The following is a 26,751-nucleotide window of genomic DNA, read 5'->3' as shown; positions in this document are numbered from 1 at the left end:
GGGGCATTGCCAGCAGATCGAGGAACGTGATCGTTCCCCTTTATTCGACATTGGTGAGGCCTCATCTGGAATACTGTGTCCAGTTTTGGGCCCCACACTACAAGAAGGATGTGGAAAAATTGGAAAGAGTCCAGCGGAGGGCAACAAAAATGATTAGGGGTCTGGAGCACATGACTTATGAGGAGAGGCTGAGAGAACTGGGATTGTTTAGTCTCCAGAAGAGAAGAATGAGGGGGGATTTGATAGCAGCCTTCAACTACCTGAAGGGGAGTTCCAAAGAGGATGGAGCTCGGCTGTTCTCAGTGGTGGCAGAGGACAGAACAAGGAGCAATGGTCTCAAGTTGCGGTGGGGGAGGTCCAGGTTGGATATCAGGAAAAACTATTTCACTAGGAGGGTGGTGAAACACTGGAATGCGTTACCTAGGGAGGTGGTGGAGTCTCCTTCCTTGGAGGTTTTTAAGGCCCGGCTTGACAAAGCCCTGGCTGGGATGATTTAGCTGGGAATTGGTCCTGCTTTGAGCAGGGGGTTGGACTAGATGACCTCTTGAGGTCCCTTCCAACTCTGATATTCTATGATTCTATGATTCTATGATCCCAACCCCCTACCCCAGCCCAGAGCCCCCTCCCACACCCTGAACTCCTCATTTCTGGCCACACCCCAGAGCCGCACCCCCAGCAGAAGCCCACACCCCAACCCTCAATTTCATGAGCATTCATGGTCCGCCATACAATTTCCATACCCAGATGTGGCCCTTGGGCCATAAACTTTGCCCACCCCTGCACTAGGAAGATGAAGGTTGCTTATTTTCAAATTGTACTTTTAGTTATATCTGTAAAATAACTTAAAATTTGTACAAAAATAAATGTGGTTCCAAGTCTGATACTAATAGTAATGATGGAGTCAAACATTAGTGAGTCACGTATATGATTGTGATCAGATAAATGCCAAAATAATTAGAAAAATAAATTCCCCCTTCTTAATAAGAGAGGGAAAAAATCCTTAATTGAGTATGTTAAAATTAAGTAAATGCGTTTTTAGTGGAGTGAAAAACAATTGATTGTTAAAGCTCCAGAACTGATACTTCAAGGTTTGGGATTGGGCTGTCTTCCTGCATTGTCTCCTGATTGTTCTAAATTTGCATATAAATTTAAAATATGGTTTAATTGTTGTTTGTATATGTATTTCCCCTTTCTTTCTATAGGAATTAGATACAGAGCTTTGGTCAGCTAATTTCTAAGATGTTATCTGCTAAAAAAAACAGTTTTCAGGGGCTTAAGTAGCCCCTGGAATCACAGATAAAGTTGTCCCCCCAATCTGAAATGGCACCCCTGGTGAGCCAGGAGTGGCCACAGGGCTCCAGGAGAGCCATGGGCTCTGGCAAGATGCAGCTCCTGCGTGCAGGCCAAGCAGCAGGAACCTCAAGTCACAACAACACTGCAGAAGTAACGGTAGCAATACACTATATACCATGCCACCTTACTTCTGCGCTGCTGCTGGCGGTGGTGTTGCCTTCAGAGCGGGGCGCCTACTCAGCAGCTACTGCACTCCAGCCACCCAGCCAGTGCTTAATTTATGCTGGGACTGAGCCCTGGCATCTCTTTCAATTCAAATTAAGCATTAGGGTGAGGCAGCAGGACCCAGAGGTGATTAGGAGCCATGGGGGCCAAGGGGAATGAGGGGGGTGCTCACGGAGTCTAGGGGCACCAAATTACAAGTTCGCCCAGGGTACCATTTTCCCTAAGGCTGACCCCGTGTCCACCCTAACTGGAGGAGTTCAAAGAGTCGCTATGTATCAATGAGAGCTAAAAGGGAAAAACCTCTCCATTTAAAATGCAGGGGGTGGTGGTCCCAGGATACTGGAATCTTGCCTCTGGCATTTTTACTTGTGCCTTTAGAGACAATACAGGGAGTGACTGACATAGAGACAATACAGAATGCCGTCCCCTTCCCTTTGGACTGCCACAAAAGTCCTTACTCTCTCAGATTCAACAGGAACAATCATTGCAATCTGTATCCTAACCCTAGTTCAGCTCACACTGGTGATAACTGACATGGGCCCTACGCATCTGCACTTTGGGCTTTTTGGAAGAGTAGATGAGGGTTTAACACTAGCTAACAATTTAGCACCATTTCATGCGAAAGGAATCCAAACAAATAATCCGTGCTTGGAGCCCTGCCCGGCAGTGCTTGGGCTAGGGGTGGACTTTTTTTGGCCAAGGAGGCAGTGGCACACCCCTGCTCTTAGGAAAGACCCCAGGGGTTCTGTGGCTCTCCAAGCCGCGCAAGGGAAGCTGATGTTCCTTTTAAGGACTTTAGGAGAAAGATGCGCCCTGTGCCTATAGTAAACTGCAGGGCACTCAGGGTCTCTCCACCTGGGCACTCGGCTGAAGGTGGGGGGAGGGAAGGCTACTTGCCGGGCTTGTTCGGGAGCTATCCCCGCTTCGCTCCGCGAGCCCGTTCCCTCCCCTCGCGGCGCGCAGAGGGGGCGCTGCAGAGCACCGCAGGCGCGGCCCAGCCAAGGTGCCAAGGCGAGGCCGGCGCGTCCTTCGGGGGCGCTTCTTTTACCTGCCGCCAGGTGGGGTCGGGCCGCTGCGTCCCGGGAGAGGGAGGGACGCTCGGAGCCAGGGCGTGAAGAGCGGAGCCGCCAGACTGCGCTGCAGCGGGGGAGAGTCGGTCCGGGCGAGTAGCGGCAGGTAAGAGCCGCGCGGTTGGGAAAGCGAGAGCCGGGCGAGGTTCAGTCCCCGCTCGGCATTTGTGGGTGGCGAGCGGCGCCGGGTGGTGCAGCTGTCGGGAGCTATCCCCGGTGCGTGTCGGAGCCGCTAAGCGGGGCGCGGGTTGGGCGCATGCAGCCAGCCAGGGCCCCGCTGCTCCGGCTGTGGGGGGAGCCCCTTCGCGCTCCTCCTCCAGCCAGGCTGCAGCGGGGGAACTGGGCTGCGGCGGGCACGTCCCAGCCCCGGCCTTTCCGGACACTCATCCCGGGGCACGCGGAGCTGAACCCCTAACCCGGGCGTAGCGAGTTCGTTCCCCCGCGGAGAGGAGGCGGCGGCTCGCGGCCCCAGGGCTGAAGCAGCTGCCAGAGGCTGGCTGACATTCTGGGGGTGCTGGCGGCGGGGAGAGAAATGCGGTTCAACCAAATTTCCCGCCCCCCCTCTCCGCCCCTCGCTTGGCTGCCTCGGGGTGACGCGGATTAGGTCTCGAGACAGCGGCTTCTTCAGATGGTTGTGGTTTTCGGAGCCTTCCCAAACTCCCGGGGAGGGGGCGGGGAGGAGCTGACGGGAGCGTTCAAAAGCCCTAGCGGAGCGCCGGAGGCTGTCTCCAGCTCCAGTCCCACCGGAACGGCGGCGTTGCTGGGGGTTGCCACTGATCTCTCGCATCCCCACCCCTTTTCTCTTGGTTCCCAGCCATGGAGGGGCGAGAAGATGCCGAGGGCAGCTGCGATGTAGCTTTTGCTGAAGCTCAGAGATGGGTGGAGGTGAGAGGATTTTTTTTTAAATTGTCTTGAGTGGTTGCCTTGCTTTATACCTTGGGTCTTATACACTAGCTGCTAAACATTCCCCATAGACCTGGGGACTCCCCTTCGCTGATAAGGTGGCGTCCAGCGCTGATGGAGCTTAGGTGCTTGTAAACTTTAGCGTTTGTCGGTCTCTAACTGCTGGAGAAAGAAATGCCCACTGCTCTTCAAGGTGAAGGTATCCCTGCTCCCGGCCTTTCCACGCGGTTTGTTTGTTTTCCATTGATGCTGGCCGGGGCGTTTCAAAGGAAACAATAGGATCCACATTCTTCTAGTAGAGAATCTGATGAGCTCAAAGCCTGGGCGGGGGGAGAAGGCTGCATCTGTGGGCAGGACTGAGGTTGTCTGACCCACTTGGTTTGTGAGGGCTGCGAGTTCAGAGCAAGTAACTGAAGAGAAGCTACGCTGTAAACCGAAGGTGTGTGTGTGTGTGTGTTTTTTTTAATGTTTTTGTTTTAGCGGATAGTTGAGGGAAGCTTGGCCTGCAAAAGGCTTGCTTACAAACTTTCTAACTTCATGAATAGTTGCAATTTATTATAGGTAGAATGTGTTATTAAAAGCTTCCGTGTCTCATAACCATTTAAACTTTTTAAAAACAAAAACAAACCCTTCCATCAAAGGATACCAGGGCTTTACTCCTGTAATTACTATTTGCATTATTTTCGTTCTTTTCCTGGGACAGCTTGATCTAATCACACTTCCCCACCACCAGTCTCCCGGAAATTATGGATAACCTGTGTCTGTGTGAGTTGTAAACTCGGATTCTTGGTTAATAGAACTTGTTTATGTATAGACTGATACCAAGACTTCTCTAGCTTATGCCTGTGGTCACTGTGCAGAACAATATGTAAAGGGAGGGTTGTTCAGCGGGTGATCTGGAGTGTGCATATTGCCAGTGTGAATTACAGTGAGTAATGCGATTTGTGTAGTTTATCCCTGACATACAATTGCAAAGTATGTGTTCAAGGCAAGTTACGGTTTAAGATGAGTACACTAACTTTAGTTTCAGAGTAGCAGCCGTGTTAGTCTGTATCCACAAAAAGAAGAACAGGAGTACTTGTGGTACCTTAGAGACTAACAAATTTATTAGAGCATAAGCTTTCGTGGACTACAGCCGACTATGCATCCGAAGAAGTGGGCTGTAGTCCATGAAAGCTTATGCTCTAATAAATTTGTTAGTCTCTAAGATGCCACAAGTACTCCTGTTCTTCTTTTTACTAACTTTAGTGCATTTCTGTAAACTTTAGAGAGACTAATACTCTGGCTCCATCTTCAATCATTTTGTATGTTTATAAAGAACTCTAATTTTTTAAGTGTATATAGCAACTTATAATTTTTTGACTGTACACATGCTTCAAAATACTTATTTTTAAAAACTAAATAGTCAAAGAAACACCTTTTAATTTTTCCTTTGTTTACTTGTCAAGTCCTGGGTTCAGGGTTCTCTCTTTCCTGTTTGCAAATTGATGACATCCTAGTGCCTAAAAACTATGCAGGGGTTGCAGAGGATTATGAACTCAGGACATGGCAAGTAAATGAGATGGATTTTTTTAAAATTAATGTCTAGTTTGCATCAATTTAGGGGTTTAAAGTAATTTTTAAAGCACTTCTGTACTCCCGCTTTAAGAATAGTTATTTTAAAGTCAGCGCAGTTTATACTTAATTACATTAACTCACTTGAACAAAAGCATATTTGGAAACCTAACTTTTAAAAAAAATATTTCCATTTAACATTGGATGGTCATACCAATTGAAAAAAGTCCTCTCTTCTACTGGTAGTAGCAAAAGAGAGGAGCAGCAAATATAAAGTATTTGGTGGTACTTGCATAGTGTAAAAACAGAGCTTTAAACTTCTATTTAGCTTGTGTGATATAAATATGCTTTGCTTCTGAATTATAAATTCTTTATTAATTTATTCTTTAGCATTTAGTAATCTGACCTGCCAAGATAACATTCAGATTTTAAAATATAAAATGTTTTCAACACCTTTATTATAAACTGTTTAAAAAATAAGTCATTTTATGTTCAGGGCAAATGTAAATTTAAATGTATTTGCTTTGAAATTTAAGCTTTGCTTTAAACCAGTTATAGTCTCTTTTGCTATGTGTTGTTTTTAATTAAATCCCATTACAAAAAACACACAGAAGTCACTTGGTACTAGTAACTTTGGCTATATCAGTTAACTTTACGGGGCCAATATTTAAGAGATAAGTTTCCTGATAAGATAAACTTTCAACAGTATTATGTTAATACTAGGGAACTTAAGTGTGCACCAGCAGGCCAGTTAGCGTGCAACATGTTGTTGCACGTTAGAATTCACACCCATCTAGTGTGCATTGCTGCCACTGTGTAGACAAGCCCTTAGATCTGAAACTTGTTGCCTTTGGTTAAGTTAACACTAACAATTCATTATTCTGTGAAATCCTAGTGAAAATACAGCAATATGAATCTATTAGACAGTAACATTTAAAAATAGATCAACCTTGGTGGATGCTATTGGGTGCTCTGCATTTCTGAAAATCAGGCAGGTTCGCAAATATGTATCCAGGAGCCTCTAGTTAGGCTTCTATTTTTTGAAAATCTTGTCTACATCTTTAGCTCAACAATTTTCTTGCAGTTTAAACTTAGTTTCTTTGTTAGAAATGCTTGCTTTGAGGCATTTTTTCACTTTGCAAAGCGAAACCTTGTAACACTGGAGGAAGATGAAAGGATACACAAAGTAGCTAGTGTTTGTGTATCTTAAAGAAAACATTTTGTAAACTGCAGTTTATTGCCTTTTGTGGTGAGTCCTCCATTAGTTGAGATTTCAGTACTTCTACTTTTGGCATAATCTTTTTACATGATGAGGAGGAGAAGAAAGGAAAGTTGTTTAAAGTAGTACTAATGCTAGTAAGGGGAACTTTTGACCACTGAGAAACAGTACATTCATTGAGAATGCAGGTCTTATCAGTAAAGGACATATATATTTCACCAAGGACAATTTTCAGTGAAATCTGGACAGAGTTCCATATTCTAAAGTATTTCTTTGCTGAGCACAGAATTCAATATTCCAGTAGGAGATTGATTAACCATTTTCAGAGAGAACATAAGAACAGCCATACTGGATCAGACCAAAGGTCCATCCAGCCCAGTATCCTGTCTACTGACAGTGGCCAATGCCAGGTGCCCCAGAGGGAGTGAACTTAACAGGTAATGATCAAGTGATCTCTCTCCCGCCACCCATCTCCACCCTCTGACAAACAGAGGCTAGGGACACCATTCCTTACCCATCCTGGCTAATAGCCATTAATGGACTTAACCTCCATGAATTTATCTAGTTCTTTTAAACCCTGTTATAGTCCTAGCCTTCACAACCTTCTCAGGCATGGAGTTCCAAAGGTTGACTGTGCGCTGGGTGAAGAAGAACTTCCTTTTATTTGTTTTAAATCTGCTACCCGTTAATTTCATTTGGTGGCCCCTAGTTCTTATATTATGGAAACAAGTAAATAACTTTTCCTTATTCACTTTCTCCACACTACTCATGATTTTATATACCTCTATCATATCCCCCCTTAGTCTCCTCTTTTCCAAGCTGAAAAGTCCTAGCCTCTTTAATCTCTCCTCATATGGGACCCGTTCCAAACCCCTAATCATTTTAGTTGCCCTTTTCTGAACTTTTTCTAATACCAGTATATCTTTTTTTTGAGATCAGGAGACCACATCTATATGCAGTATTCAAGATGTTGGCGTACCATGGATTTATATAAGGGCAATAAGATATTCTCTGTCTTATTCTCTATCCGTTTTTTAATGATTCCTAACATCCTGTTTGCTTTTTTGACTGCTGCTGCACACTGTGTGGACATCTTCAGAGAACTATCCATGATGACTCCAAGATCTCTTTCCTGATTAGTTGTAGCTAAATTAGCCCCCATCATATTGTATGTATAGAGCTAGATGGTTTTTGGAGCCTCCTAATTTTTTCAGTGGCAGAGAATAGTTTGTATGAGCACAAAATGAAAACCATTTTCAGGCATCCTTATGCAGACAATTTTCTAAACCAGAGCACAGTAGAGCATTCAGTTTATAGACCATTACAGCTGAGACCTCTGGAGTCCCCTGAATCTATACAATAACAGCCATTGCCAGTCACAACTATACAAAGTTTGGTTTTAATTTCACATCCTGGTTGGATAGGTCAGAGCCAATCGCAGTTAGCATAAATTGCTGATGTGAGAAATACCATCTTCAAAATCAGAGGGGTAGCCCTGTTAGTCTGGATCTGTAAAAAGCAACAAAGAGTCCTGTGGCACCTTAAAGACTAACAAATGTATTGGAGCATAAGCATGCATCTGACGAAGTGGGCATTCACCCACGAAGCTTATGCTCCAATACATCTGTTAGTCTTTAAGTGCCCCAGGACTCTGTTGCTTTTTACATCTTCAAAATATTATTACAATGGGGTAGAGGTATCCCTTCCCAAGGACAAGGTCATGCAGCAAGTCTGTGGCAAAGCCAGGAATAGTGTAGAACTCTGCTCTCTTAACATCCCGAGTTTTAACCACAAGACCATCCTTCCTCTCTTCTAACTAGGAAATCTGAATAGCTCTACTTCTCCTGTTGAACTTAGTATGGTTCCTGAGATGCCTGCTACTGTAAAGATAGTCTAAGGGATCAAAGGATTGGACTGAGTTTGATAGATGCAAGCTTAAAACTCTTTCCTTCCCCACTGCTTCAAGATGTGTGAGTAGACTACTTCCCTCCCCAACCTAAAGACTCTTTCTAATGAATCTGGGTGGAAAAAGATATAGATGGTATACCACTATAGATGGTAATGTCAGGTGTAGGGATAGGAAGTGAGCCTTTGGTCTGCCCCTCAAAGTTTTCAGAAGGAAGGGTGGTTCTGGATTGCTAATGACTCCACTAGAATACATGCAGGTAAAGCAGCAGAGATATCAATTGTCTTATTAAACTACCATTTTATTTGAGTTCCACATTTGAAATGAAACCAACTCTCCAGGTGAACTTCTCAGTTTGAAATTGTTTGTTGAAACAGTTTGAATCCTAACCAGCAAAGGTCAAGTATTATTTGCCCTACGGGTCTCTAACTAGAATATAATGATTTTTTATAGTAGTAAATCTCAATTTGGCAGTAATCCATGCAGATCCTGTTTGGGGGGGGATTTTTTTTTTCTTAAAAGAACAAAGTTTCACTTTAGTGGCTTATGTGACCTGTAGATCTATGACACAACTTTGACTGATCCACTTAAGTGAACATAGAAGTTGGGTCAAGCAACGTTCAGCATTGCAAAATGTCAGGGGGCCTCTTGTGACCTATGTCTGTGGATTTTTGTCCCCCTTAATGAGTGGATCTAGAGTTCTAAAAATAGTTACACATTCTGAGAACCATTAACTGGGTTTGTTAGATGTATGGTCACCAAGAATGTTAGTTATAAGGAAGATCAGTTCTGTGCTACACTTCTTGTGCAAGAGTATTGCAATCTAGCAGTGATGTCAATTAGTGATCTAAAATTTTATTTTAGAGTACTTTTTATACTGCAGGTATCTTAAAACAAAATCCTACATATTTCATTTCAGTGTTAGTGGCAGAATGTTTCATCTTTAAGATTGGTCATCTTTTAACGAGTAAGTTCTGAGTTAGTTAAAATAACCTTCCAATTTGGGCGTACTGTCGAAGGATTGAGTCCAATGAAATAGTCGTTTAACATGTGGTCACCAAATGACTTTGTTTGTGGACCTTGTTATAAAGCCAGTATGTCTACCGTATATTTTCATGGCTTCTGCCAGTGCAGCAAAGATGACTAGCTGGGATGTATTTCCTGCATTTTCTTAAAGATCCTCCCTCCCTCATTCTTTTCAAGCATGGATCTAATATATACAGTCTGGTTCAACAGATGGGACAAATGAGTGTAGAGATGGTAGGCATTCCTGTCTCATTTCATTGCCTAGAGGGAACGTGATCTGAGCAGACTATTAGTTACCTCAATTGTGCTAACCATGGTGAAAAGGTTTTGCCTGGCTCTACATAAAGTATGCCCAGGTTGCATGTTGAAAGCCCATCAACGTCCTGAATGTTTTCAGAATGAAACTGTATAGTTGAAAAGTAAAATCTGTATGTTGTGCTGCCTGTACTATATCTATTATTGAGTAATTCTATGATCAAACCATAAAACCTGGGTGGGCTAGTTTCTGGAGACCTTTTTATAGCTGTGCTGTCAAGTCTTGGCTGGGTTCTGAATGCCTACATAAGGGATGGATTTAAGCCTCTATTAAGTAAAAGCATCAATATTTCATTTTGTGTGTGTGTAGACTCTTGGCCATGGGTACTTGCATGGAATAAATCTAAACTTATCCAATTAAGGCATGAACATGGACTGCCACTGCAAGATATACACTTTAAAGTAAATAGTGATGAAAATAAAATTTTAAAAGTAACTTTACTCTGATCTATTCAAAACTATGAAAGTGACTGTCAGGAATTTCATACAGCAGAGATGGTAAGAATATTTCAGAACATGATGGCTCAGCTCTTCTTACATTTAGCTGAAATTCTTTTCTCAGTAATGCAGTGTCACAGAGCTGTGTGTGTTTGGAAGTGTCAGGGAGAACTATTGGGATGGTAATTTTGTTGTTTGAGAATATAAAGGTATTTTAATGAATTGGTAAGTTTTTTTTTTTTTTTTACACATTTTAGTCAGGATTTTGTATAATGTTTGTTGCTTGTCTTCGCAGTTCTGTAATATGTGTGCATATAGAACTTTAGTTGAATTTGCAGTGCTTCTCAGTAGGTTTTGCAGACATGTATTTGTTTCTTTTATTCATGCCTTCGCATTTTTTGGTATTGCTCTGAAATCTTACCACCAGATGCTAACGTTCAGCATTTTTAGGAAGATTTCCTAAAGCTGCTGAATATCACTAGCTGTACATCTACACTTTCTAATATTTGGGATATGTAATATTCTTTCTTTAGTTGATCTTTTGGACTAGACTGATGTGTTTAGATTATTTACTTGTAGGTTTCTTTTGTTCTGAGTTAGTTAGCCAAGCTACCAGCTACAGTCAATCATGGAACTATTATTACTCCTCTGCTTCTGTGTTCTTGAACTGTGACCCGAACCTTTCATCAGCTTTGTGGGGCCACTTATATTTTCCTTCCACAGTTCAGGAGTGAACAGACATCAGATAATATCTTCCATACTCAGTGCTCTTGTTAGTTTTTTCGATACTGGAATAACTTCCTTCATCTAACTCCTTTTTCTCTATCAAACATACTTCAAAACTTTGGATGAAAAAAGAAGTTTTTAATGAGCACTTGGGTGTATTAAATTTAATACAACCTTGCAGAGTTGTGGAAAACACTTGGATTCTATTGTGTTATAGAAACCAGACACATTCCAGCTGTTGGTTTGTAACCACTGCTCCCTTTCTCTAGACTTCCTTATAGCAGTAAAGTAATCTACTAGAGAACAGGAGTAACAGGCAAAAGTGGTTATGAGATATAATATGTGTAGGAAACTTTTTTTTAAAACATGACTAACTTTTCCAGTTTTTAAGTTACTTACTGTTGTAGTTTTTACACAAAACCAATATTCACAGAATCAATATGCTACAAATACTTCTGTTAGTTTAAACAAATGTACTTCCAATATCCTATATGTTGGAGAAATTGTTTCAGGAAGCTGTTTCTGTTTTGGGATCCTTGCACATTGTCATTTTAAAAATACCTAGCTTTATAGGACTGCAGTATATACTCCTATTTTAAACAGTGATTTTTCCTTTTACCCTTTGATTTCTGTAAGCAATGGTGAGTGTAGCTAGTGCTAGGAGCTTTTAATGAATAGGAAAATCTAAGATTTAACTTTGGTGCAAGCCACGACACATTAATAAAGTAGGTGCTAATTTTGGTTGATACTTGTCTATAAATCTTATTTTTATATCTCATCAGTGTCCTGGAAAATTACTGTTTAACCTTACTGCACTGTTTTGAGTGTGGGGTCTGAAGTACTTGGTGTTCTCTAAAGGATAAAATCATAGTGAGGGTCAGCTTGTTTGATGGTGAGTGTGCTGTGTGTTTGAATGATGTATTTTTATAGCAGCCAACTGGAAGGGCCCTAGCTTATTCTCTGGAGAGAATCTGTGATATCTTAATTGAAAATAAAGCCAGTATACTGTTTTGAGGAAATACCTTTTCATTCCATTAACCAAAAGAACCAATCTGTGAGTCTTTAAGATCAGTGACATCTAAAATGGACACATTAAATTTATTAGATGAATATTTTAAGAAGATTAATATTGTTGAAGCTTTCTGAAGCATAACATATTCAAAGTATTATTAATCCAAAGATCTCAAAGCATCTGATTCACTTATAAATTGGCTTCAGCTATGGCAAAAATTGAGTTGCTGTTTTTTTTTTTTTTTTTTAAACTGGAATCCCTTTGTTTAGGAAATGATACATTCTTCTATCTGGCTTGCTGATTCTGAATGGATCATTTCAAGGGCCCTCAGATCTAGTCATCAGTCTTCTTTGCTACTCTTCATTATCAATACCTCCTTTATTTTTACATAAATTTTTGATGAAGAAATATTAAATAGAAATTTTATTTGTGTAAATAACCATTCTGAATGGAAGTTTATTACAGCTGATTGGAAAGTGTGTGTGTGTGGGTTTTTTTTTTTGTCCCATGGAAAACTTTAACAGCTCTTTTCTTAGCAACCAAAAATTGTTTTTACTGATTTTTTTGGGGGGGAAGGGAATCAATTTTCAATTAAAGCAGATGCTTTCAGTGGAAAAATTGTCCTAGAAAAAAATTAATTTGATAAAAAAACCCACATTTTTTCATTGAAATTTTTTGGAGAAAGTCTTATATCTTTAGATTTGTTCTCAGTCCAAAGATTGGAGCTTGGTAAAGCAGGAATGTCCATCTGTTTTTCTTTATGTGAGGAAGGCTCTGTAATTATGAGCTAGGTAGGAAACGAAACCAGCAGAGAGCTAATGAAAAGGAAGAAAGCATTACTGTGGCAGTAGCTCTCCCTGCTGCTCTACAGGTATGCTCAGTGATAGGGTAGCCTCTGGAGGAGCTTTATAATGAACCAACTTAATAATGCTATGGATTGGCACACTAGCAACCACTGTGGAAACAGATGAAGGTTCAGTTATGGAGGTGGCAATTTATTATTAATTTGTTGCATTTCAGTGGAGATGGGGGGGGGGGGGGGGGGGAGATGGATACTCCAACCTCAGATATCTCTGGTGGTAACTCATTTAAATGTGCTCTCTTCCCTCTATACCCAAACAGAGAGACTGGGTTCTCTATCATGTATGGCAGGGTGTTGAGGTGAGGACTTAGTTCCCCATTCGTGGGAAGTAGTAGGATATTAGGAGGGGAGGGAGAACTCTATGGGACAGGTATGAAATCAGATTAGCCTAAACAAGTAAATTTTACCTGTAGAATCCCTGTGCTTTATTTCAGTCACTTGGACTGCTTATTTTGTATGGGAGGTGATTGGGTTTAAATGTATTTAGAAGCACATTAAAAAAATACTTCACATTTTACTGCAAAACTAGATTCATGCTTGGCTGCATGTCTACTGTATTTTGAGTGTTCTTGGTCACAACTGGCATATAGTTGCAGCATGTGTCCCTGGCTCACTTCCTCCTATTATTTCAGTCACTGCAGGCATATAGTGGGTAAACATTGAGAGATAGGGAGGGACATAATTTACAGATGTTAAAACAAGGACAAAGTTTGAATTTGCATAAGGAATGCAAATATAATGAAGGCATTTATAGAGGGAGTGACGTGATCTGAACAACAAGTGAGGGAGATTAATTTGGCAGCAGCATTTTGAATGAACAGGATAGAGTAAGTTGGGTATTCTGTAGATCAGGTAAAACGACGTTGCCACCTTCCCCATAGTGTTGCCAATTTTGGTTGGAGGTATTCTTGGAGGTTTCATCACATGACATAATCTCTAATTAAAGATTAATCTGTAATTCCTGGAGACTCCAGGGCAATCCTGGAGGTTTGGTGACCCTACTTTCCCATGAATTGATGTCTTTTAAATAAATAAAAATAGAACCTGCACATGCAAAATTAGCCCAGTTGTCTTTCTGTTCTGGGATTCTACACTCTTACATTTTCTGTAGTAGTTAAACACCGCAGTGCTGAACTATGGCTGTAGAAATGTCTAAGAAAGAGAAAAGGAAGTTGCACTAAACTAGCCGGGGGAAGACCAAGTCATGGGAAAGGGTTTCAAGTCTGGCAAATTCCTCTGTCCCCCTCTTTTTTTGCGTCTGTCTTTGAATGAATAAAACACATTCTTATATTTAAATTAGGGTCTTGTATTTCCCTGAATAATTTTAATAATAATGAATTTGATCAAAATAAAAATATCCACTGTGTTATACCTCTAACAGAACTTGGTGGTTTCCTTATTGGTGGGTTAGCATATCCATGTAAGGTTTCAGAATAGCAGCCGTGTTAGTCTGTATCCGCAAAAAGAAGAACAGGAGGACTTGTGGCACCTTAGAGACTAACAAATTTATTAGAGCATAAGCTTTCGTGGACTACAGCCCACTTCTTCGGATGCATATAGAATGGAACATATATTGAGGAGATATATATACACACATACAGAGAGCATAAACAGGTGGGAGTTGTCTTACCACCTCTGAGAGGCCAATTAATTAAGAGAAAAAAAAAAAACTATTTCCCCTTGTAAGTATTCTCACACTTGTTATCTAACTGTCTGTCTGTACTCGGCTAGCTTGATTATCACTTCAAAAGTTTTTTTTCTCTTAATTAATTGGCCTCTCAGAGGTGGTAAGACAACTCCCACCTGTTTATGCTCTCTGTATGTGTGTATATATATCTCCTCAATATATGTTCCATTCTATATGCATCCGAAGAAGTGGGCTGTAGTCCACGAAAGCTTATGCTCTAATAAATTTGTTAGTCTCTAAGGTGCCACAAGTCCTCCTGTTCTTCTTTTTGCATATCCATGTAGAGTTCCGGGAACAATAAGACTGGCATGAGCTCAGTTTACTGGAAGAGGGAGCAGAGGCAGTTCCCCTCCAGGTGCTGGTGCAAGCATTTGCCCTCCTTCTCCAAGGCAGGAAATGCACACACTTCAACTTCCGCTGTTTCTTTTTGAGACCGTGCGCTTTCTGTCGGGTAGGAGCCATAATCTTTAGTGTGTGTAGGTGGTGGGTGTGCCACACACAGAGGCCCAGTCAGCACAGTAAGTCTTTTCTATGCTTCAGGATTAATCAATCTGGGTAGCATTTGTACCGTGTTTAAATTGTGGCTATCTGACCACAGACAGCTCCAGATGTTTGAGATTTTGTTGAGATCTACTGATGAAAAGCACTATATAAGGGCTAGGTATTTTTATTATATTATGATAGCCAGAATTTGAGGCCCTTGATTCTTTGAGACTTTTGGCTTTAGAAACTTAATTTTGACTGGATATAAAATAGCTAATTTCACTCTTCTCAGGAGTCTGGCTCATAGGAAACTGTTTTCCTGTTCTTGGTTACTTTGGGTGAAGAGTTTTAATGTATGGAACTATTATGTCCAATCTATCACTTGTCCTTTTTTCTTCGGTTACCAGAATTGTTAACCCAGAGCAATAATACCAACTTTTCAAATGTGGCAGAAGCATGTGACCGACTTTCTCCTTTAAAAGTTTACATTCTTGATTGTAAAACGGATTATTTTGACCATGAAATGGAATATCTGATAATAGTTTCTTTTTAAAAGATTGCTTGAATCAATTCTTCTTTGGGGGTATGTTTGTAATTGACTTTCCATGCTCTTTCTTCCCTATGGCATGTGGATAGCTCTGTGGCAGAGGAAATAAGAACTCTGTAAACATTGCTGAGATTAAATTCCTTCCCTTCACCCCTTTAGTTTCAAAATAGTGTCATAATGTTGTGATATGGGAAGAAAATAAGTGAATTTGAAGGAGGCGTGAATAAGCGGAGCATTACTTGCTCATCGCTAGTCAGATGGTTAGCATCATGACCTCATAAAATCTTAATATACGCAAAGTAATTTTAGGGCATTTGACACAATCATGAAACTAATGATCAGATAGCAGATGAAGTTGCAAATTATCTATGTATCATTGTCACATTCCCAACTGATGTGTGAACTTTTAGAAGTCCCTTACTTAGGGTTACCATATTTCAACACTGAAAAAAGAGGACACTCCATGGGGCCCCCACCCCAACTCTGCCTCTTCCCTGCCCCCATTCCAACCCCTTCCCCAAAGTCCCCGCCCCAACTCTGCCCCCTCCTCCGAGCACCCCGCATTCCCCCTCCTCCCTCCCGCTCTGATCTTGGTTGGGGGTTGCTAAGTGCTTCATAAACTGTAAAACGTTTGTAAAACCTACAAAGTGAGGGTGAAACAGAGAAAAGTCTGAGCAAAACAAGCTGCTAGTGAGGGAGATATGGTTATCTATATGAGATGTCTTTATTTAAGAATCAATGGTAATACAAATAGTGATGATGATGATGGTGGTAATGCTACAAATAAGTAGTTAAGATTGGGACCTTATTCTAAACAAGAAAATAAATCTAAACCATGGAGAATGCAGTGAAAATTAATATTGAGTATTAGGAATAATGGTGAGGTAGGAATAGCATCATGATGGTCAAGGAGAAGGGATTCCGCTAGTGCCAGGTAGTAACCATAGTTCTATTTAGTATTTGTGTCAAAGCACATTCACAGCTTAAATACAGTTCTCTGGTTTAGTTATTTGGTACAGTAACTTGCAAACTGTGAAGCCGGTAGCGCTCCGGCAAAAGACGCTCGGGCGACCCCGAGTGTGAGTGGCTGTAGCAAAACTAACAACTCGCACCGAGATGATGTCACAGCAGGTGACCCCCCCCACACACACACACACATTTGGTGAGCCTTAATATAGTTGAAATACACTGAATTGCAGACTTTTGGATGGACAGAATGGAAAAAATAGCTATTTTGCTAAAAATTAAAGACAGCTGTTAGTGTACAGGACTTCTGGCACTGCATTTCTGACTATACCACTGCCTCACTGACCCTGGGCAAGTCACTCAGGCCTGCTTTACACACAGATTTTGTGCCAGGGTAACTATTTTGGTTAGGGGTATAGTTTTTTTTTAAACCAATTTAGTTATCCCAGTACAACCCCAAGTCTGGCTGTAATTCTATACTGGTACAAGCACTTTGATACCAAGTCCATGCCAGGAAGTTGTCCCACTTTCATTCTACTGGTACTGTTAAAATGAGAGAATTTTCATGCACCACTAAGGCCTTACACCGATCTGTTTCCACCTATTTATGATTTTCCACTTACCGCTTTGTGATGCTCACGCTGAAGGAACTCTACAAGCATAAAGTATTTTTATGGCTGTGTATCACGAGTGGGGTGCGTGGCTAGGAGCCTGATCTTTGCCTCGCCTCACAAGATATGAAGGTGCAAGACCTGGGTAACGTTTTCCCCTGGGTCATGGTTTACGGACAGGGCTAACAGGGCACGCAGCAGCTCGACTGATTTTCACCAGTTCCATTCAGGAAAGTAAATGGAGACACGGGAGGGGGGATCCTGCCCCGCAGACATACCCCAACAACATCCTCCAGGCAGCTCAACCCGACTAGCGGCTCCTCTCATGCCCCAGGCTCGCCAGCCGCCCCGGCCCCTCCAGCTTGTCCTGTGTCTGGGGCCGGGGGCGCAGCTCCAGCCCCAGAGGGACGCAAATCCGGACAGTGCCGGCTCCCCCAGCGAGCCGCCAGGTGGTACCGCAACGCGTTGGAGTCCACACACACACCCCCCGCCGGGGGCGCCCCCACAGCCCAGCGCTGGCTGCCGAGCGGCACCCGCTGTCGAGCGGCGCCCGCCCAGAGACACCCCCCACCCAAAGGACCAGGGCCCGTGCCCCTCCTCCTCCCCCCCCCCCCCGAAGGCTTGCTACCTCACAGGGGCAGGTTGGTTGCGTCACGGGGCCGCTGGGAGTTGTAGTTCTCAGCTGCTCCCCTTTCCCGGCTCTCCCTGGAGCGCAAGGCCCGGCCAGACTACAGCCCCCGGCATGCCCCGGGCAAGAGCAAAATGTCGCACCGAGATGTCACAGTGGGCAACCCCCCCCTACTCCCACACACAAATTCGGAGAGTCTAGCCTCCCTATTTTCCCGGACATGTTTGGCTTTTTGGCAATTCCCCCCCCGGACGGGGATTTGAGGACCAAAAAGCCAGACATGTCCATGAAAATCGGGACGTATGGTAACCCTAACTTACTTCTGTGAATTTAGGCATCTCCTGTTTGTTGGATTAGTTTAAAGGATTGTCCTCTCTATTTTAGTGTAGGTTTTATGAGCATAATGATATTTAGTCTTTTGCCAAGGGAATCTGATTTTAATCCTGGATTCTTCCAATGTGAATTCATATCCACTCTGAGTTGTGCTTTGGGGAGCCTTGAAGTAGTAATTGTGATTCCTCAATAAGAATCCCATTTTTGATCACCTCCTGGCTATTGGTTGCCAGGACCATTTCTAACTTATGGTGAATTTGGCTAGAGATGATGGCAGCAGCTTCCAACGATCATTAAAACCTCACATTTGGTGGTGATTCATTTTTACGTAAAATGAAATGGACATAATGGATTATTTTCATAATACAACTCTTTAACTTTTTGGTATAAATAGCCTGTGGCACTGCAATGAAGAGCTAATATCACAACTAATGTTTAAGAGCGTTCCTTAAAAAACCGTTAACCAGTGGAAAATTGCACAAGCCTAGTTAAATCATAAACTGTCAGTTTGGAGTCTTCAGTTGTCAGAAAAACCTTCCAAAAGCCAATTGTTTCTATTCTGTCTAGTGTCAAGCAGTGCCTGTTGATTATTATGCTAATATAGTGCTTTTGTAGCAGTCCCAGAATATCTGTAAATTGGAAAACTGCTGCAAAGAATGTAGAAAATATTAGTAGCTCATTTTCTCCTTCTGCTCAGATGCTTTGTTCTAATCCACTTACTCATAGCCATCATTCTATTGCCAGCCAATGGCTTTAACATTTTTTGCTGTTGATCCTGTTTGAAAATTTAAACACCACATTGCATTAACATGTTCCATAAGTGTTAGTTGATTCCTGTTTACAGTTGGCAGCTTTCCACTTAAATGTCTGAAGTTTTAATTTTACACCAGACTTTTTTTAACCCAAAAGCTACTGGCATATTTCCGTTCTACCAGTCAAATGAATGTGATAGCAAGATTCCTGTGGTCCTACAGAAAGCTTAAGAGTTAGCAATACATTTATTTCACAACAGGCCTTAACATACAAGTCATTTAGTACTGACTCCAGGAATTTAATGTTGATTCTTGCTTGCTAAGTGGGGAAATGACACTTTTGATGTTGAGTACTAGAAACAAGATGTTAGTTTGTGTATACTTGTGTTGGAGGAACTCATTATTTGCTTTAGTCAGCAGAAAACATTTTAGTGTATACTCTGTTGGAATTCAGTGACCTGTTCTCCCCAATAAGTCTGTTCCATCTCCTCCAAAAATAACTTTTTCTGGGTTCTTCCATCTATAGGCTTCTTAGACTTTGAGTTTCCTTTCTAAACTGATGTCATTTCTGTCTGGGGCAGCTATTAGGTATGATGGATCAAAAAACTGTATTTGACATATTTAAAAACCTCTTCTGGACTTTGTTTGCTTCTTTCCTGTCATCAGTTTAAGAAAATTTATGGTTGAGAGATCTTACCTATAATTTAATATTTCTTGTTAAATGATTTTAGTGGAGATAAGAAAATCTTTCTTGTCTTATGGCAAGAATGTATCCTAGAGTCCAATTTAGTGAAGACCACTTGGGTCTTCTAGCCTCACTGCTGCATGTTACAGGATTGCTAACTACCTTATTCCCACTAACGAAGTTTATTATGTCTTAGATTAGGAATCTGTTTAAACTAAACTGAAAAAACCTGCACTGAAACTGAAATAAGTATCCAGACAGGGTGTTTGTACTGGCTTAACTTTAAATCGCTACAGCTTTCTTGTGGAGACAAGTCCTTACGTTGCATCTGTATTGAGAAATGGCCTGAAGTCAGAAACTAAGGCCTGGTCTACACTAACCCCCCACTTCGGACTAAGATACGCAAATTCGAATTCAGTTATTAACGTAGCCGAATTCGAAGTACCTTAGTCCCGACTTACCGTGGGTCCAGACGCAGCAGGCAGGCTCCCCTGTTGATGCCGCGTACTCCTCTCGCTGAGCTGGAGTACCGGCGTCGATGGCAAGCACTTCCGGGATCGATTTATCGCGTCTAGACAAGACGCGATAAATCGATCCCAGAAGAACGATCGCTTACATCCGGACCAGAAAGTAAGTATAGACATACCCTAAAATAATTGGTTGCCTGTACTTAGGTTTCCATTGTCAGCATCTGGAGGGAAAGATTGAGTGGTATGTCACACATGGGCACATGTGCCATAGCAATTTTTAGAAATAATCATGGCCAGAGATTCTTTCCTTGCTGATCTTTAGTCTAGGAAAGTTTACCGGTTGTAAAAATGGGGGCTAGATTACATTTTGAATTTGTGGTCTGTGGGTTGGGTCTGATTATTTAAGGTCATGTATTACCATCAATTCATGGTAGAGATCCCTCTGTGAATAGATGCTAGCTACAAAGATTGAAAGTAAAATGTGTCCCTTATGTAGGAGTATACTGACCTTTTGTAGTAACTAAATTAATGCTTAATTAGTGAAGTTTCTGTTGAAGTCAGCAGTGCTCACTTAAATATCCAGTGACTCTAAGAGCTAGAAAGGATAAATCTTTAATCTACATCTGAGAACTGAGACAGTTTCATATGGCATAAAGCATTAGTTTCTAGTTCTGGCTATCATAGTCATTTTGTATTGCAATACACATTCAGATTAAAGCAATTAATAATCAGAGTGGCAAGAGGTCCAGAATTTCCAAACGACCAGGGCTTGAAACAGAAGAATGCCACAATTTTTCAAGAGCACATAGCATTTGTTTCCTTGTGGACTGTGAGGGTATGTCTACGCTGCAATTATAAACCCACAGCTGGCCCATGCCAGCAGACTTGAGCTTGCAGGGCTTGGTCTGCGGGACTGTTTAATTGCGGTGTAGACCTCTGGGCTTGGGCTAGAGCCTGGGCTCTAGGACCCTGTGAGGTGGGAGGGTCCCAGAGCTCAGGCCAGAACATCTACGCCTCAGTTAAACAGCCCCTTAGCTCAAGCCCCAGTCAGCTGGCATTGACCAGCTGCGGGTCTTTAATTGCAGTGTAGACATACCCTGAGATACCTGGGCTTATATCTGTAATTAGCCCATAAGTCTAGCTCAGGGGTAGGCAACCTATGGCATGGGTGCTGAAGGCGGCACGTGAGCTGATGTTGAGTGGCACTCACACTTCCTGGGTCCTGGCCACTGGTCTGGGGGCTCTGCATTTTATTTCATTTTAAATGAAGCTTCTTAAACATTTTAAAAACCATATTTACTTTACATACAACAATAGTTTAGTTATATATTGTAGACCTATAGAAAGAGACCTTCTAAGAACATTAAAATGTATTACTGGCACGAGAAACCTTAAATTAGAGTGACTGAATGAAGACTACTCGGCACACCACTTCTGAAAGGTTGCCAACCCCTGGTCTATCTAGTGTCTTTTAGCTATTGCCTAAGACAGTGGTTTTCAAACTTTTTTCCGGTGACCCGGTTGAAGAAAATTGTTGATGCCTGTGACCCAATGGAGCTAGAGATGTGGAGTTTTGGGGGGGCTCAGGGCTGGGGCAGTGGATTGGGGTGCGGGCTTACCTCAGGCAGCTCCCGGTCAGCAGTGCAGTAGGGGTGCTAAGGCAGGCTTCGCCCCAGAAGACCACACTGCACCCCAGAAGCAGCCAGCAGCAGGTCCGGCTCCTAGGCAGAGGTGCGCAAGCAGTTTCGCGTGCCTCTTGCCCGCAGGCACCGCCTCCCCCAGCTCCCATTGGCCAGGAACTGGCCAATGGGAGTGTGGCGCTGGCACTTGGGGTGGGGGCAGCACGCGGAGCCCCGTGGCCCCCCTGCCTAGCAGCTGGACCTGCTGCTGGTGCTTCTGGGGTGCAGCACGATGTCAAACAGGTAGGGACTAGCCTTTCTTAGCCAGGCAGCACTGCCGACGGGACTTTTAACAGCCCAGTCGGCGGTGCTGATCAGAGCTGCCGTGACCCAGTGCCTTCCATTCCATGACCCAGTACTGGGTTGTTACCTGCAGTTTGAAAACCACTGGCCTAGAAAAGGCCCTGATCTTCAGACTAGTGTTATCTTCAATTTCTTATGAATTGTTCAAGGTGAAAAAGATAAATCCTAGAAATAGTTTTGTACTTTGTACTAAATATCCTAAAGTATATTTAATATGTGTGCTGTTGCAACAGTGATTAACTGAATATGGGAGTGCCATACCTCATGCTAATTTTTGTAAACGCCATGTGTTTCAGTTCTTGTTTTTAACCTGGGTCAAAGAAGCTCCATGACCTCTTGAGGAATTAAGCTCTCACTAGGTCTACTGTTGCTGAGCTATTGTATTCCTATAACCCCCCCATGCAGCCTAGTCTGACCATCACACATACCCAAACACTTGCCAGATCCAACGCATTATTAATGGCATCCATCATAGGTGTGACAAGAGTCCAACATTATATGCCTCTTTCCTTTTTTTGAAAAGAGCAATGCCCATGTTAAATAAGCCTCTTTTGTGGGAAGGAGAATATGAATTTAAATGGTTTTATATTTGATCTAATTCCAGTATATATTTTTGTCATGCTTGACAGTGCAAAGCCAAGTTCATGACAGCACGAAATAGTGTAAACAAATTAAACTTCTTGTCAAGGAGACATTATGAAGGAAACACACATTCTTGTTTGAAACCTGTATGGAAGTTGGTCTAAAATACCTTGAGTTGTAGGCATAAAAACCCCTTGCTCTTGCTCTGCTGGGGATGCATATTACTGCATCTCTCTTGCTTTTTCTTATTACTTGCTTTATGTTTAATTTTTCTTGTTTAGTAATAGGTGCTGAGTTCTGGCAGTAGGATTTGAAAACTTATTTAAATTAAATGCTAATAGTCAAATGAAATAGGTTTAGTCAGGCTTTACTTTGTTTCAGTGCCTTGGAGCTAATCATTTACAAATTACTGAGCTAAGGGGCACAGATTAATGGCATTCCAACATCTTAAAATAACCCTCACTATGTCATAATAGAAGAATGTGTAGTTGAAGTGCTATGAATTTTAACAAATATCTCACTTGTATGAAAAATGTGACCTAGACACAGAAAGGAATTGAGCTGAAGTTTAATTTAGTTTCATGTGAAACTCGATAGGAAATATTTATGTACAATTTTCAAATATTTGTAGTTCCTTAACGTGGGCTTTCTCATCATAACTAATTTTTTTCTTTATTAGAAAACTTCACCAACCATACTTTTACAGGAAGTAAAATATCTTAGCAGCCAGAAAAAATGTTAGTATCACAAGTTCAATCACAAGATCTTTCATGAGTCTACAAAAATGCTTATCATTTAATCCAGTCCACAAAGTTTTCAGACTTGATTAAAATAACAATTTCCTCCATTGCAGTGTATTGTGGCTTTATATAATCTAAGTCTCCAGGGAATGTACTGCATTCATTCTACACTTTTCCTTCATAATCACTCTCTTAAAGATGGCATATCTTTTTGAAGGGTACTATTTCAGAAGCTAACAGTTTCACTATCAATATATTGCACATCTGTTCTTTTGCTTTGAGTAAAGCACTTTAGGAAAGCTTCATTGTAGACTCTTCCCCCCCCCCCCCCCCCAGTCATTGTAACAATGAGCTAGCAAGTATTAGTATAGGTCTTCAAGTGTGACTCTATTTTGATTGCATATTTGTAGGAGTTAGTTATTGAATCGGTCAGAGCAGGTTGGTCGTGCACTTTAATTGCTTTATTGACACAGAAACTGTCCTTTGGACAGTTGATTTGACATTCTTTTACATGGCATTTGGTCTGAGTTGATACATTTTCTGGGATTGACAGTGGCTTTTCCATCAACTAGCATAGCCTAATTCTGTGTCATACCACGTATACTGCTTTCTTGTTGAAGTATCTTTGGATAGTTGTTCTTTTAGCTATGACTTTGGGTCAAATATCTTGGATTAGAAGTTTTGGCCCAAGGTGACAGTATGTTATCTTTTGGATTTTCTGCATTAATTTGATTACTTTTATTCATAGCCGTTTCAGACCTTGCTGACCTGAGTGGGAATTAGATTGCAGTCTCTTGTTTGGCAGGGCAGAGCGGTACTATTAGTCCACCAGAATGACATTTGTAATACTATCATTTTTTTTCTCTTGGCATGTGCTGTATCATAGTTACTACTGAATAGGCTTTAACAAACCTATTAGGCCACCTCTAGTAGTTACACTTAAGATGTTAATTGTGGAATTTGGGGTTGGGGTGGGAGATTCACCAGACCTTGATAGCTAGTTAGATAACCAGACTTCGCTTATCCTTGTCTAGACAAAACCTATGTGGCATTAGAAAGTATTAACTAGAATCCTATGTTGACTTTAGCATATGCAAAGTTGTTCACGTTAGAGTAGTGCCTTTAGTGTTTTTCAAACTTAATTCCACGACAAAAAAGTAAAACTTGGGGAAGACAATGCTTAAAATAGGAGCAGACTTGGAATCCATTGAATGGCTCACAACCAAGTGAAGTGTTGTGTATGGGGATGGAAAGCCTGGGCAGAGATGATACACTATTGTCAGGCACGCATGTGTGGGAGGGGAGGGGGTGAGTGAGGGCAGGCGGTTTCTGCAGTTTTACTGAGCATGCTCAGTACAAGCCAAGCAGCAAATCTCGGGGGGGGACGGGATGGGACCCCTCACCCCCCCCATGTGTCGCCTCTAAGCCTGGGTTTCAACTAACCAATTTAGCACATGTAACGTATACACTGCCTTGCCTATGCTATGCTTTTCAGATGCATGTCTTGGAACCCATGAGCTAATACCCTTTTAAAGCCTGGTCTAGCCAATGCCTTGAAGAGAGAGCTCCAGATTTCCAGCTTTTGAACTTTGTTAGAAGATCTCAGACACAAACCTGCCAAAGACTGGTCAACAGGTCCTCATAAACCCCCCAATTTCCCATTCTTTTGGGTTTGTCTTCATCCTTAATGTTCTCTTAAATCTAGTAGCAATATTCAGCAGGTCTGAATCTTTGAAGTACCTACCACAATGGAAGTCCTTCCATACAGGTACATAAGACTTCTTGTGGTTGAGAGCTGTCTAATGTCCAGATCTGTTTTTATTTCAAGTGTTCTCTTTCAAGAGATGTTTTACTTTTTGTTTCTGATTTCCAGAAGCTTGAAGACAAAAATGCAACAGTAGCAGTTTCCTTCCTTTATTCTTCTATTTTCATTTTCCCCATGTAATCCTGTAATTCTAGTTTTGCATGGAGATCCATTGTCATGGCTAGATCAGGATTAACTCTTGGCTAGAGGTGGGGGGAACTGGAATTTTTCTTGTTTATCTGTGTTCATGTGATCTTTCCAGAGCGGTAAATATGTAAACAGCCCCTGGGCTTCCTGAGCATCCTGTTTCCTCCCTACATTCCTCCATGGAGAAAAACCTCTATAAAGAAACCTTGCCCCAGCATCCTGGGGTAATCATTATATCAGGTCTTCATGCATCACTGTGGTAAACTATGGGAAGGAAAAATAAAAGTAATTTGAATCTTGCACATCACACTGTGAAATGATCCTTTGCAAGGGACAGAAATGAATTTTCTCTAAACACAGCGTTGATCAATGGCTTGGTCTTTGATTTCCTCTGCATCAAATATTGATCTACTGGTCTGTTACACTATGATAAAACCTATTCCCTGTATAATTTATCACTCTGGGTCACCAAGACTGACCTATAGAAAAAGTGCAGTTTTAAGGAGCAGTTCTCTATGGGAATCCAGACCTTTTTAGATTATGGCTTTTTAAGCGCCACTTACATTGTGTAATTTTGCAAAGACAGTAATAATTATCATGATCCATATAATTATTTTCAATTGTATGGAAAACAATATTTTTCATTTCTGGATACACCAGTTTGGCTGAGCAATGCCAAATCATCGTACCAACCTGATTTCCTTCCCAGAGTGTGTGTCATAGAATAAATCCATCTCTGTAGATATTTTTTCTCCGTCCATTTATTGTATTTTCAAGCAGCAGTCTGGGAGAAATACACAAATCATAAAGTGAACTTTATTTTCATGCCTTGGGTCCTAATCCTCCAAACACTTATGCGTGTGCTTGACTTTACCCATGTGACATGTGAGTAGTCACATATCAACGGAACCGTGCACATGAATAAACGTTTTCAAGATAGTGGCCTTAAATTGACTCTTGGTTTTCATAGAAATGTAGGGTTGGAACATAAGAATGGCTGAACTGGGCCAGACCTATTGTCCATCTACCCTTATGGTCCATCATTCCCTCTGGAGCATATGGCATTGGCTAATGTTGGGAGGGTAGAACTGAACAGGCAATTGAGTGATCAGTCCCGAGTCATCCATTCCCAGCTTCTGGCAAACAAAGGCCAGGGACACTCAGAGCATGGAGTTGCATCCCTAACCATCTTGGCTAAGAGCATGGAAGGGATTTCGAGAGGTCATCTAGTCCAGCCCTCTGCTGTGAGGCAAGTCCAAGAATACCTAGACTATCCCTGACAAGTGTTTGTCTAACCTGTTCTTAAAACCTCCAGTGATTGCGGGTGGGAGGAGGGGTGTTCCATGACCTCCTTTGGTCACCAATTCCAGTGCTTAACTATCCTTATAGTTAGAAAGATTTTCCTAATAGCTAACTTAAATCTTCCTGGCTTCAGATTAAGTCAGTTATTTCTTGTCCTTCTTTCAGTGGACATGAACAATTGATTACCATCCTCTTTATAATAGCCCTTAACACATTTGAAAACTGTTATTAGGTTCCCCTTCAGTTGTCTTTTCTCAGTACTAAACGTGCCCAGGTTTTTTAGCCTTTCCTCATAGGTCAGGTTTTCTAAACTTTGTATCATTTTTGTAGTTCTTCTTTAGAGACTCTCCAATTTTTCCACATCTTTCCTAAAGGATGTTGTCCAGAATTGGACACAGTATCCCAGCTGAGGCCTCACCAGTGCTGAGCAGAAGATAATTATATTCTGAGGGATTACACATGACACTCCAGTTAATAGAGCCC

At 41.8% G+C, this 26,751-nt stretch overlaps 1 protein-coding gene across 34 annotated transcripts in view; it reads left to right on the top strand.

Moving 5' to 3' along the window:
- Positions 1–2,479: 2,479 nt before the first annotated feature.
- Positions 2,480–26,751, top strand: part of LMO7 (LIM domain 7) — a 178,155-nt gene continuing 153,883 nt past the window's right edge. For 27 of the 34 annotated variants that reach the window (XM_065581102.1, XM_065581100.1, XM_065581097.1 and 24 more), the window contains exons 1-2: positions 2,480–2,694; positions 3,403–3,473. In XM_065581102.1, the coding sequence (XP_065437174.1) occupies positions 3,405–3,473 (69 nt within the window). In that variant the 5' untranslated portion in view covers positions 2,480–2,694; positions 3,403–3,404. Of the gene's footprint in view, positions 2,695–2,742; positions 2,805–3,190; positions 3,474–3,912; positions 3,931–26,751 lie in introns of those variants that run through there. The other 7 variants (XM_065581098.1, XM_065581094.1, XM_065581096.1 and 4 more) reach the window with 5 other exon arrangements.

This window comes from Chrysemys picta, chromosome 1, assembly GCF_011386835.1.
Source record: "Chrysemys picta bellii isolate R12L10 chromosome 1, ASM1138683v2, whole genome shotgun sequence".
Lineage (NCBI taxonomy): Eukaryota > Metazoa > Chordata > Testudines > Emydidae > Chrysemys > Chrysemys picta.
The sequence above is the reverse complement of the archived record's forward strand: the minus strand, read 5'-3'. Positions and strand labels throughout refer to the sequence as shown.